Consider the following 13,707-nt stretch of genomic DNA (forward strand, 5'->3'; position numbering starts at 1 on the left):
CTCTCTCTCTCTTCTCTCTCTCTCTCTCTCTCTCTCTCTCTCTCTCTCTCTCTCTCTCTCCCCGTGGCACCCTTTTGAAAGGTTCTAAGTCATCGTAATACTAAATTCCACCAATATGCAGACGATAACCAGCTGTACTTGGCTTTCTTAAATTTCAATATAGCGAAGAAGCAATACAGGTAGGGGACTGCTTGATAGATATCAAGACATGGGTGATTTACAACAAATAACAGTCAAACGATGGAAAGTCATAAACAATTTTGAGTCGTTCTCATTTTGATCGTTAACCAAAAACCATTGACAGAAATCACGTTAGATCAAGCACTATCTTACCATCTTATGCCGACGTGAAGTCCGATTCTGTGATAATGTTCATGATTTCAAGAATCACACAATTCAGATATGTCAGAGTATTTACTCATTGATCGCGTACATGGACTCTTACAGAAATATCTCATCAAAAAAACTTACCAAACGCTCATTTGTTCCACACTCATTGACAAACTTGAAAATGCGCTACCCTATGACTTACCGGACTCATAAATCAAATTATTACACGTCTCATTAACGCAGACAAAGGAAAGAGATCCCAATACTTTAGTCATGAAGGAACTCCATTTGCTTCGTGTGTTCCATTGAATTCGGTTCAAAATCATGCTTCTATCTTATGCATTATTAATTCATGGACTCGCTCCTAAATACCTGGCTGAACTTAGTGTACTTAACTACCCAACATATGTCTTCGATCAAGTCTTCTTCACTCAAAGTTCCCCTCACCAGGCTCAAATTATACGACTATGGAATCAAATATACGTTCATTTCAGAATATCTTCACTTTAAAGACAAAACTAATGACTCACTTCTTCGAGAGGGCTTATATATAACTTTTTTTAAGCGCAAGTAAGAACATCTTCTGGTTGATACAAGGCGCTATGTAAAATATTTATACTATCCTATCCTGTCCTATCCCATCCTTTAAGAGACCCGTAGAGATATCCAATGATGATGATGATGATGATGATGATGATGATGATGATGATGATGATGATGATGATGATGATGTATCAATGAAACTGACGGCATGCAAGTGATGAGAAACAGTGTGTATTCAAGATTGGAAGAAGGAGGTTTCGCTGAAAATTCTTTTCCATGGATGGTTACCGTCAATGAACACGATTGGAACTAATGTCATTTTAAGGCAGAATGCGCCTTTGGGACAGATATTCGGACTCATCAGTTTTTTCAATTCCTTTCATAGTCTATCACTTATGGAACTCATTTCAAAGCTCTTGGAGTAAGAACGATTTTTACCGTCTTACTTTTTCAAAATTCGAAAATTTGACCCCAATAGAGTTAACACAGGGTGATGGTCATTTTGAATTTTAAATATCCACAAATATAAGGTAATTTGCTTGTGTGAACTTTGCACAGTGACCCCTGATTTTTATTCTTGATTTGGTTATTGAATGATTGAAAGTTTCATTGAGGTAAGCACGAACAAAAGTTTAAGTTTTTCACTTCGAGTCGAAGATTATGGTACTACCAGTTTTACGCGCGTGTTTCTGTGGTACAGGGAGTCAGGCAAAGTTTCGAGCCAGCAAGGGGGTTGAAAATTCACACGCAGCTGGATGTCTGGGCAATTCTTCCAACCCCCCGGGCGTACAAAATGACGACTCCCTTACCATGGCACGGAAGGCGATCTCTTCTAGGGTACAATTACACCATCGCACTCGCTTTACAGTTCCTGATCTGTCTTCGTCGGACACGTCTTATTTAGTTGAATTCATTTCAACACGAGTGAAACAAAATCATGAACAGGCGAGGCAGACTAGGTGGAACGAATTGCCATCCGAAACAAACTGCGTCATTTATGCCGTATCTGGACGAGTTCTGTGATCGTTACCTCGAAGTCGATGAGACCGTCATGACACCAGTTGCAGAACTTTACTTCCACTATCGTCGATGGGCCAAACTGTATTCCGATGGCGAACCAAATGTGCTGTCCTTGATAAAGAGCCGAACCCGATTTAGCAAGGTGAGAAGTTTTTGTTTGCTGGATGTAGTCGATGGTAGTCAAGCTATTGAGAAGCACAATCAATCGTCAGTTTTCAAACGTACCATCACAAATGGAAAATATGCAGTATTCACACACTATATTTCCCGCCAAAAATACATGAGACAGTCAATGAATTTGAGGGCTCTCTCTGCCTTCATTGGAAGTAGTATTGACTGTGCTGCCTTTGGGTTGAAACTTTGTAAATGTACTGAAACGCCTCTAGAGATATTATTGACTAGGTTAATTAATTAAATTCTCTTGTCGTGAATTTAATCTGTTTCAGTGGCTGGCAATAATAGCCAGAAACAAACGGTATAAGTATTGCACATTCGGCAGAAGGTCTTACGGCGTGCTTTGTCGTCTTCCGGAAAGAATACTTCGAAAATCGATATTCCTCTGCGAAGACGAGCATCCCTTTGAAGAACATGACTTGGTTGGACGAGCGACATCGTATGTCGCTCAGACGTACCAAGAGAAAGTATCATCGCTGCCATTTAAAAGAGTGTTTATAGATAAAAACACTGGAGACGGGGCAGTTGCCAGTAGACATATCAGGAAGCGGGAAATAGTGTGCGAATACTTTGGACTGCTAATCACTTCAGAAGAGGCCAACGAAAGGGAAGAACTCTACCAGAATAATAAACAACCCTCAACCGTGTATAAATTCAGAGTTGACGAACATAAATCAATCTTGTAAGTACTGCCTTGACCAATTATTTGTAGCTGTTACCACATTTTGTCTACACCAATTCGACACGACAGAATTTTGTCTCTGCGTTTTGTTTGTTTGTTTTGTTTATTTGTGAGAGAATATGGCATGCTCAGTGAATGTGACCCAAGTAATCCTGTCATTATGGTATTACAATGTAAGCAACAACTTGCATTTCTCTTCTCTCTGGTTTACAGCTTTGATGGTAGTTACGACCATATTGGAAACTTTCTGGGAATGGAAAACAATCATGGAGCTTGGCTGAATCAGAAAATTGATGAAGCAAATTGTGAAATCAAAAGTGTGGAATTCGAAGGGAAACACAGGCTTGTAGTTGTGGCAAAATATCGAATTCATAAGGGAACAGAATTACTCCAGTATTGTGGACACAAATAACCAAATGCAGTAGCTCACTTGTCGCTCTCCTAAATTTCTAATCATCTCTGCTAGTCATCGTTTACTCAGGGACGAAGCGTAAATGAATATACAACTTTACCTGCTGCTGTCTTGGTGAACGTGTGGATGACATACTTGATCATGTAATGACATTCTGTTTTTCGGTGTGAAAGAAAGAGTGAATTAATGTCTTTCGGGGAGAGAGAGAGAGAGAGAGAGAGAGAGAGAGAGAGAGAGAGAGAGAGAGAGAGAGAGAGAGAATGGGGCTACCTGCTAATTATAGATATTTTTCTTCACAAATAATACTGTTACAAATGTCGATCGACTTGTTCAGCCTAGGTGGAAATGAGAGCGTGCCGAATTCTTCCAAGGTTATCTGATGCATGGTTGAATTACTCGTACGTACACGGTGCTTATATCAGGCAGGGACGAATGCGATGTCCCTCAATTGCTTCGGGATATTCTATTTAGTGATGAACATTCGAAAGAAAACCGAGACCAAATTACGCAGCTTTAATTTATCATTTTAATGTGACATATGCTACGATATGCAGAATTTTTTTGTTTGTTTGTTTGTTTGTTTGTTGTGTTTGTTTTTTTATTTAGAAAAGCTTCATGTTACTTGGCGTTTGTGTCATGTGATATCACGTCTGTACATTGTATTGGACAATACCGATGACCACCAACACACTTTAAATCAAAGATAGCCACATCCTTGCAGGAAGTATGCCCAAGTGCTACATGTACGAGAAGCAAAAGTTGCATCATTAACGAGTACTTAGCGGGATAATGAACGATATTTTCCCTACCCAGCATGCATTGTAAATTGACAGCATCGTGATTTCGAAAGAATGTAATGTCATTGATGATCAACCTGCTTTATTTCTTGTCACTCAAGGTTTCTCTAATAACTACACTTCAAATTCTGGAATATTTTTGCGTTTAGAACGGAAATCAAATTTCGTTTATCACGGTTGCACTCTAAGCAAAGCGAACAAAAAATCAAATATGATGACGGAGTAATCTTTAGCATCCCTCCTTTATCCCAGAATACTATGTACATGTGCATAAAAACTAAGTACAGTAATGGCCAAACAACCTTGGACATAGCAGAAAGTCAAAGCTATCGCTAAACACACATTCTTCAGTGTCTACTGATAACAATTGTTAAGAGGTAGACCTGATTTTAGGTAATCGTTATGTCACATCATTTCACAATGACATTATCGATGTCTGCCATATCTTTATGTCTTCTACGGAAAAAAGTATATAGACTGGCATTCCCTGATACGCAGATAGGAAACATGTGAAGCTAAGTATGAGCGTCCTGTTCTTTGTATTTAATAAAATATAAATTGTGAGCTATATGTGTTGACAACAGTTTGCTTAACTTTACTGTTTGGATACATTATTTTCATTTTATATGAGTCTGTTGCAGTGTATCAATATGTTAAGAATGTTATATTTGACATATTTCATATAATTGAAAATGTTATAGGACATTGGCAATAACTCAACAAGAGAGCTTCTTTGACGGAACGACATCTTGTATCCAATTACGACATCATTTGAGAATACTGACAAAGATTGTAGAAATTCATGACCATTTTTCCATGCATTGTCTCCTATATTCTGGTGTCACTGAAATGTCACAACGGTAAAAAATAAATAGTTTACCAGGCAAACGAAACCTTGTATTGATCATTTTTTCTACGATCAATCCCTCAAAAATGACATTAGTTCTAGACTTTAGCAAATCTGCGTTTAGAAAAGCATTGTACAGAGAGCTCTTAAAGCCATCTTGCGATCTACCCCACTTGTCCACAGGCACCAAACACTGAATGGATTTCCCCACCTGTACCCCCACTTGTTAACATTTCGGGTTAAAGTTTCGATGATAGAAACAGCATAGCAAAGAAACGTTTAACCCACAGGGTAATTCACGCATTTGTCATATCATCGACCAAGGCCATGACATCAAGATCGGCAGTGAAAATAAATGGCGGGAATCTTTAGCCATATCAAATTACAATGTCTGTGTTGGGAATCCTCTACAACACTGTTTTCAACTTGCTGGTCTAACGGATACTGGCATGGCAAATTACTGCAGCCAAATGTTTGAATCACTAGCTTTACTGATTAACATTTTCAATCTCTCATTATCATTAAAATATAGCAAATGGCCGAATCCCCAAGCCATTCTTTCATTCATTCATTCATTCAGACAAATTGTTGAAGCTACTATCGTCTGAACGTGAACTTGACATTTGAGGGCAAGTAGTGTAGCTTTGTGACATATCTTCCCGAGCCTGGTTTACTAGGTCATCGTGTCGTGGCGGCAATAAGGGAGCTGTCATTATCTATGGCCTGGGGGTCAGAATAATTTCATCGGAAACTCCGAAATTTAAACCCCTCCCCCCGCCAACCATGATGACCCCTTCTCTAACGCAGAAATTTTGACTGACTCCTCCCTTAGAAAAGTTAATATCAACACAGTTATTTGTAAAATTTACGAAAGTACAGCAATAGTAAAGACCTTTCAAATCCAATGGTGCAGTCTGGTGCAATCTGAGAGGTGTTTTCAATTTGGTTTTTTACTATTAAAACTGTTAGAACACCCCACAGTGGAGAGCGCAAAAAGGGGGTGTCCCCCTCGCATCGAAAATTTTGAGAAATGTGTGCAATGGTGCAATCTGAGAGGTGTTTCAATTTATTTTGCACCAAAAATTGAGTAACCCCCTTCTTTCTCTCCTTATTTTGAGCAACGCCCCTTGTAACTTTCATTTTTTGAGTGACCCCATCACATTCCTCGACCCTCAGGCCGTAAATAATGACGGCTCCTTAAAACAGTCTGACTCCCGCTAAGTCCTAAAATTTTGAAGCCTACACGTACAGGAGTGCGGTGATTGAAATCATTTGCTGTAACAAATCCGCTATGTGTTGGTTGCAGTTGGTTGTAAGTCAACTGTAATTCATATAGTAAGGATATCTACTAGTTACTCACACTAAACGCAAAAAGGAAACATAAATAAATAAATAGTTATATGAACAGACAAAAACAGAGAGGGAACACGTTCTGTCATTGCCTGCAGATCGCTGGAAACATTGTGTAAAAAGAATGAATCATATGCTATATGACGTAAGGAGGAAGCTGTCGAAGGAGAGTATCGAAGACTACCGTTATTGTATTGTTCCTTCCACAGAGTAGTTGCCAATATATATTTTCCAAATCTGAGAATAGCTTAAAACGTTAACACTTTATGGCTAGGTGTGCGCCAGCGAAATTCGAGGGGGAAGCAACTTTGAAATTGGAAAACCTCAAAAGCAGTGATGGGTGTCGTGTTTTATCACACAACAATGAGGTAAAGTCAATATGCATGTAAAAATTATCAGGAACTAAAGTTATGAAGTTTTCGTGATATCAAATTCTAGCATCGACAAGTAATCATTTAGGAGTTTTTTCACATCAGATTGATTATTTTTATATTCTAGCTGTGAGATCCGTGGCCCTTGGGCGACATTTTAGGAGATACCGAGGGCCTGGGTCAAAGACCGGAACGTCCAACATACCTACACGTCGTGACTGTGTTCTACAACTTATCTGAGTGCAGTCGGAGGTCTTCGGCGAGACTTCGGAACACGACATATCACAGCGAAAGAACAACTCAAACGTCCGTGCGGACTTTTATAATAACCTTAAAATTGACATTTACGATGAGATTGATGACCTTCAAATTAAAAATGAAAATTGAATAATGAGAGGTAACTCTTTATCCTGTGTTCGTCGATGACAAGTTTTGATTTTAAGTTAAATAAAGAAACAAAATAAAATGAATTATCTCACAATTGGTCGAGCCAAGTGTGGCAATACCAACTTTTAGTCATAGGATCTTGGCAACATATCACCTTTGACTTAAAATCTTGTTGACATTCTGTGCTATTCAAGCTGCATACACTCAGGCCATAAAAACCCTGACGACCCTTTCAACATCTCAAAGTCAGCATCAAACTGAAAACCGACAACGTCATTACTTAGCTTCCTCGCCGGCGGAGAAGGAAGAAACTGAAAATTGAAATTAAATAATAGAGCACGCACCGGATTCAAGGTACATCTTCTATAATAAATCCATTAATTTTGATCACAAGGACAAAACTGTCTGTAAACCTATAAAGAATTTTGATATCTTGATCTGCGTAAATTTGGATTAATTCTCAATATGTATTGCTGGAAACTTAAAATCTAAGTTTTTAAAGTTTAGCGTTTGTCAAGAACAAATATTTCAAGTCTAACTCAACGGTATTGACAGTGGATAGATCTTTTAAAGCTTTTATAAACAGCAACGTATAAGGGATGGCCGACAATGATATTGTACCAGTATTTTAAAGGCGCAAATACAACGATCTGATCGGTAGAGACGCGACAATGCTACATTTGTTTCACACCATGGTTGGAAATACGAAGCTGTCCAAGTGGCCCTGAATTGGAAATAATTTCTTTTCGACGATGTTAATGTGGGGGTAATTAAATGTTGGGAGGCTAGCAAACGGAATAAGGGACTGTAGCTGTGACGTTTTGATGATTTCGCCACAATTTTTGTATTCAGGCTGTATTTACAAGCTTGGGTATCACCTCTGCAGTGCATTGGAGAGTAGAACAAGAATTTACAATTGACACAAACCCAAATTCGTGCCACAGTTATCAAAAGCTAGAACTACTGTCCCTTTAAGATTTACCCACAAAATTGAAGAATAGAATTAACTGATTACAGTAAAACTGCATTCATTTTTCCCAATCGTACATGGATATTTTAGTCATTGGTGAAGTCGTATGCAATGGTAAGTCACTTGTATCAGGTCATCTGATGCATGGAGTAAAAAAGTAAGCTACTTGTCACAAACCTCATCGAAAGTCTGTACGTTTCAATGTTTAGCTGTGACCAGTCTTCTTAAGAGATACATCACTTACCCATAAGAACTAATAATGTTTTTCTCGGCGTTTTTAGGAAACAAACGTTTATAAAAGCCAGTATTTCTGCAAACAATGATGTCCATTCTTGCGACACCCGCCCTCCCCCAAGATGTAAGATGAACATTAGGTTGGGACATATTAATATCAAACTTGAATTCAAAGTTTCACTGTTTAATTTATGCAGTTGACAGTTCAAGTATAGCTATTTCAACTTCTTTTATGATCTCAACGTTAACTTCCAGTTAAAATCCGCGCTGTCAGTAGTTTGCATTCCACTGCCCTCTCCCGGCCTCTTTCCTCTTGACTTCGTTCGGTCATGTTTATTGCTGGTACTTTTCAATATAATCAGTAGAGGAAAGTCTTTACAAACACACTAATCTGTGAAAATTGTTTCAGAAATAAGATAGAATTTATCATAGGGTTGGAACTCTTCATTTATTAAGATATTAGTCACTTTTAATGCATAACTGAAAACGAATTAAAACTAGTGCAATAACCAACCGGTAACACTTCATGGAACATTGTTCCAGTTTGACAATTTGTCTTTCCTATCGCCTCCCTAAATGTGATAGGAACGCTAGGAAAATACATTTGCCGGCGAAACGTCTTCGCACAAAAGGTGTTGTTTTTATACTCCATTAGCGGAGGGAATTCAATGAATGAAACTAATTAGATTTTAAAATGTTTATGTAAACAGAGTGATAAACATGTTTTTAAAAATAATTTTTCTGTCAAGTCCTGAACGGGTCATATCTATCTCGTAAACCATTCAAATAACAATTTTCCGAAGGTTGCGCGCGAGCGATGTCACGTGAGAAATATAGGAGAGAGGTATTCTGGACCATGGAGGTAAACAAGTTTTTTTTTACCTCCATGTCTGGACCAGGTAGATGATGCGCTCATGTGTAATCATTTGACAATTATTGCGTTTCAATCACAGGCGCTCGTTCGCTGGGTAGTCTGCTAGATCGATCGATTTTCGGCTCGATCTATCGATCCCGTAGTCGATATGCCCGCCACTGCAACCTAAGTATTTTGTGAGTATTTAGGTTGCAGTGGTGGGCATATTCACTACGGGATCGATAGGTCGAGCTGAAAATCGATCGATCTTGCAGACTACCCAACAAACGAGCGCCTATGGTTTCAATCACATAGGGGAGAGATACAGCAATCGATACCAAGCTGTGCAAGCCCCTTGATCAGATACAATTCAGGAGACCTTCACGGCAGGAAGTCACAAGAAAAAGTGATGAGTAGACCTTAAATCGGTAGAGAAATTAAGATACATGGCCTCTTATCTTGACGCAGGTATGTTGTAAATGGGATGCAGCGCTTCTAAGAAGTATGTTCCGACTAAAAGAATTAGTTAGTACTGCTACTGAAATCGGCTTTCCATCAACCATCAACGAGTTTGCCATTGTCAGGATTGATCCAATACTAAGACACCGATGAATTTTTGTACCATGATGTATTATTCACCATTTCTTATATCTTCCAAGTAATCAATCAATAATTTAAGACAAAATCTAGCTGAGATCAGATGTATAACAAGTTTTGGGCTTAGCTTTCCTTGTTCGACTGCGTAGCAAATTAAACATTTAGGTAACGATTTTAACAAGAGTAGAAATGTGATTGAATTTCTGGGTTAATGTGTATTTGTTGACAAGAACAATTTTTCGAACACTGGGGTACGGTCTTTATCAGTGAGACTATGCCATTAGTTTGATGGCAAGGGAGGTAGAGATATCAAATATCGATAACATTGTGCAGATGGCGTCGTTTGCGATGGTGACTAACCGTGTATCAAATATTCAAAGGAACAATAGCTTTAACATTTTGGACATTTTCATCAATTTTGTCCTGTAAAAAAAAGATGTTCTTTTTTTGTGTCTCTAAATTACGTGGAAATACACAGCATTAGGCTTGCAAGCACGGACTAAATTAAGTCATCAACTGGATAGATCTGACATGGGTTATGTTGTTAGGTTGAACATTAGGAAATTCATGATGACTTAGGAATAGAACGAGAAATTGTACTTTACAAACGGAAAATAAATACTGGAATATACACCAAAAATTACAGCTAATGAAGCTTTGAAAACCAGCTGAAACAGGATCTGGACGACTTATGTTGGCTATAACTACAACCGACAGCTCATGTTCTATAACCCCCGGTCTATAACATACAGCTCCAGGAAATGCTTTGCTCATTTTGTTTCAAACAACAATAGGTTGAAGTTGTACAGAGTCGCTGACTCTTTTTTGCAACGTAAATCTACTCACTGCTGCAGATCATACAATTAAAAGAATGCACAACACTATATTCTTGATTTCCACTGCACAGTTTTTCATTTCTGTTCATCGTATGGACTTGGAAGATGTACGATAGATTTGTATATGATCCTCGTTCTCTATAGTTTTGTCAATGCCTGGGTCGTGTATATATATATATATATATATATATATATATATATATATATATATATATATATATATATATATATATATATATATATATATATATATACACCGCAAAGTATTCTATGGTTTATATATATATATATATATATATATATATATATATATATATATATATATATATATATATATATATATATATATATAAACCGTACGCTCTGTGCCCAAGTTCAGAGGTTGCCATAAAGCCATTATGGTGATAACCGGGAGGGCACATTGTACACATTTTGTGTATATATAAATATATATATATATATATATATATATATATATATATATATATATATATATATATATATATATATATATATATATATATATATATATATATATATATATATATATATATATATCGGGCAGATTTGAAATTTGTCATCGGGCTTTTTATTCATAAGGAGTAAGGAGACAAACAAGATATTCGTCAGTTACCTGCGTTTATGAAGGTAGTTACCATGGAAACACCTTGACGAAGGAGTACAGAGAGCAGGCAGAAAGAAACTCTTTCATCGCTGAATCATATTTTATTCACAGTTATTGTGTCATCATCGAAGGCAAGTTCTCACCGAAACTTTAAGAACAGGAAGAGCATGGGACCTTGTGATACAGATCTAGATGGTTTCCCCAGTAACCACTGTTACATCTGTTTCGTACAATTCGTTCCTTTATGGTATATCTCAGTATTCTATGGTATATCTCAGTATTCTATGGTATATCTCAGTATTCTATGGTATATCTCAGTATTCTATGGTATCTCTCAGTATTCTATGGCATATCTCAGTATTTTTATGGTATATCTCAGTATTCTATGGTATATCTCAGTATTCTATGGTATAGCTCAGTATTCTATGGTATAGCTCAGTATTTTATGGTATATCTCAGTATTCTATGGTATAGCTCAGTATTCTATGGCATATCTCAGTATTCTATGGTATATCTCAGTATTTTATGGTATATCTCAGTATTTTATGGTATATCTCAGTATTCTATGGTATAGCTCAGTATTCTATGGTATCTCTCAGTATTCTATGGCATATCTCAGTATTTTTATGGTATATCTCAGTATTCTATGGTATATCTCAGTATTCTATGGTATAGCTCAGTATTCTATGGTATAGCTCAGTATTCTATAAACAGCATTCAATATGTATAAAATATCGCAGAAAGAATTATTACTCATTCAAAGCGTTATGTTCAAATCACTCCACTCTTAAAGGAATTACACTGGTTACCTTTTCATCAGCGCGTAATTTATAAGATTATAAATATCACATTTTAATGCCTTTATGGTTCAGGTCCTTCCAAATTGGTCAGCTTTACGTACCGAGGCCTAGTCTACCTCCCAGTAACCATTTTATACTTAATGCAAATAAGGCTAGGACTGAAAAAAATGGTGACAGGGCTTTTAGTTTTGTTGTCAAGTTTTGTGGAATGCTATCCCCCTCCAAATCCACCGTTGCGATAATTTCAATGTTTTTAAACGTTCCCTTAAAGTACATGTTTTTTAATATTGCTTTTTTAAACTCTAAGATCTGGAGTTTTGCTTGATTTTATCACGGCTTTTTTAATATCGTCTTTTTAAACTTTTAAATCTGGAATTTGTTTTCTATTTTTTTGCTAAAAAAGCCTTGTATTTTATTTTAATCTCTGATCACTGTCCCTGCGGAATTTTTAAATAGTCGCTTTATAAAATTTACCGCCTGGCTTTTATCTGACTGTTATCCTTCAATAATATGTTAATAGCAATGATATCTTAAATTTCATATTATTACTTCATATGGAATGAATAATACCTTGGTAGACCTGGTGGAAAATTTTATTGCCTTTTTGTAGATTTTTCAAAGGCTTTTGATAGAGTGAATCATTCCTTGCTATTGTATAAATTGTCACTTCTTGGTGTATCAGGTAAAATGTTGTATATCTTACATTCTATGTATTCAAATGTCAAGTCTTGTGTTAAATCAGGGTCTTATGTATCACAATATTTTGATTGTCCTGTAGGGGTTAGGCAAGGCTGTATGCTGAGCCCAATACTTTTTACCTTTTTTATTGAAGAACTGAACGACATGCTAGTAAATTCTGGTAATTTGGGGATTCAGTTAACACAAGACATTTATAATTTATTTGCTCTGTTATTTGCTGACGATGTTGCCATTTTTGCAGACAGTGTTGTAAATCTACAAAAGTTAATTGATGTTTTAAGTCTTTTCTGTAAAAAATGGGAAATGAAAGTAAACTTGATAAGACCAAAGTTATGGTTTTCCGCAGAGGTGGCCATAGAGCACGTTCTGAAAAGTGGTTTTTAAACGGTCAAATGTTAGATGTTGTAAGTTATTATAAGTATCTGGGTTTGTTACTTTCATCTAGAAATACTTGGGGGAAAGCAGTATCGACACTTACTGACCAAGCCAACAAAGCGTTAACGGCATTATATGCTTCTTCCAAAAAGTTGAATGGTTTTCCTTTTAAAATTCATTTTCAGTTATTTGATTCAATGATTCTCCCCATTTTAATGTATGGGTCAGAAATATGGGGTTATCAATACTATGACAAAGCTGAGAAGGTACAACGTAAATGGTGTAGGTTATTTTTGGGTCTGCCTTCCAGTGCAACGAATGAAGCAGTGATTGGAGAATGTGGTAGATTACCCATTTTTGTCAGAACTCTGCAACGCTGTGTGAAATTTTGGCTTAAGTTAACTGAACTGCCACCAACTAGGTTGCCACGCCAAGCTTACGTCATGCTTTATAATTTAAATTCTCTTGGCAAGCAGAACTGGGCAACTTCAATAAAACATATTTTGTATTCATACGGTTTTGGTTACGTATGGCTAGCCCAGGAAGTGGGTAACAAGGAAAGGTTTTTGTATGAATTTTTTACTAGAGTCCAAGATGTTGCTAAACAGCAATGGTGGGCAAATTTGAATAGAAAACAAAAAATCCGTTCGTATACTTGTTTTAAGAGTGCTTTAGAACCTGAAAAATATTTGTATATGAATTGTAATTTCAAATTCCGCCAAATTTTTGCATGTTTTCGTTGTGCGTGTCTGCCATTAGACGTTGAAGAAGGCAGACGAAGTGGTACTCAATGTAGTGTCAGATT

General features: G+C 36.9%; 1 protein-coding gene across 1 annotated transcript; it reads left to right on the forward strand.

Annotated features, from left to right (window-relative positions):
* The first annotated feature begins 1,688 nt into the window (after positions 1-1,688).
* Positions 1,689-4,848, forward strand: LOC139120822 (uncharacterized). Its single transcript, XM_070685394.1, has 3 exons — positions 1,689-2,035; positions 2,340-2,749; positions 2,963-4,848. The coding sequence occupies exons 1-3, from the start codon at positions 1,811-1,813 to the stop codon at positions 3,159-3,161; spliced, it is 834 nt and encodes a 277-aa protein (XP_070541495.1). The 5' UTR covers positions 1,689-1,810; the 3' UTR covers positions 3,162-4,848.
* Positions 4,849-13,707: the final 8,859 nt, after the last annotated feature.

This window comes from Ptychodera flava, chromosome 20 (genome assembly GCF_041260155.1).
Source record: "Ptychodera flava strain L36383 chromosome 20, AS_Pfla_20210202, whole genome shotgun sequence".
Lineage (NCBI taxonomy): Eukaryota > Metazoa > Hemichordata > Enteropneusta > Ptychoderidae > Ptychodera > Ptychodera flava.

Bases quoted from the DNA above. Each gene is read 5' to 3' on its own strand.
- LOC139120822 (XM_070685394.1), top strand. From the start codon at position 1,811: ATGAACAGGCGAGGCAGACTAGGTGGAACGAATTGCCATCCGAAACAA. The intron at 2,036-2,339 runs GTGAGAAGTTTT...AATCTGTTTCAG, and splicing joins GCCGAACCCGATTTAGCAAG to TGGCTGGCAATAATAGCCAG. The intron at 2,750-2,962 runs GTAAGTACTGCC...TCTGGTTTACAG, and splicing joins GACGAACATAAATCAATCTT to CTTTGATGGTAGTTACGACC.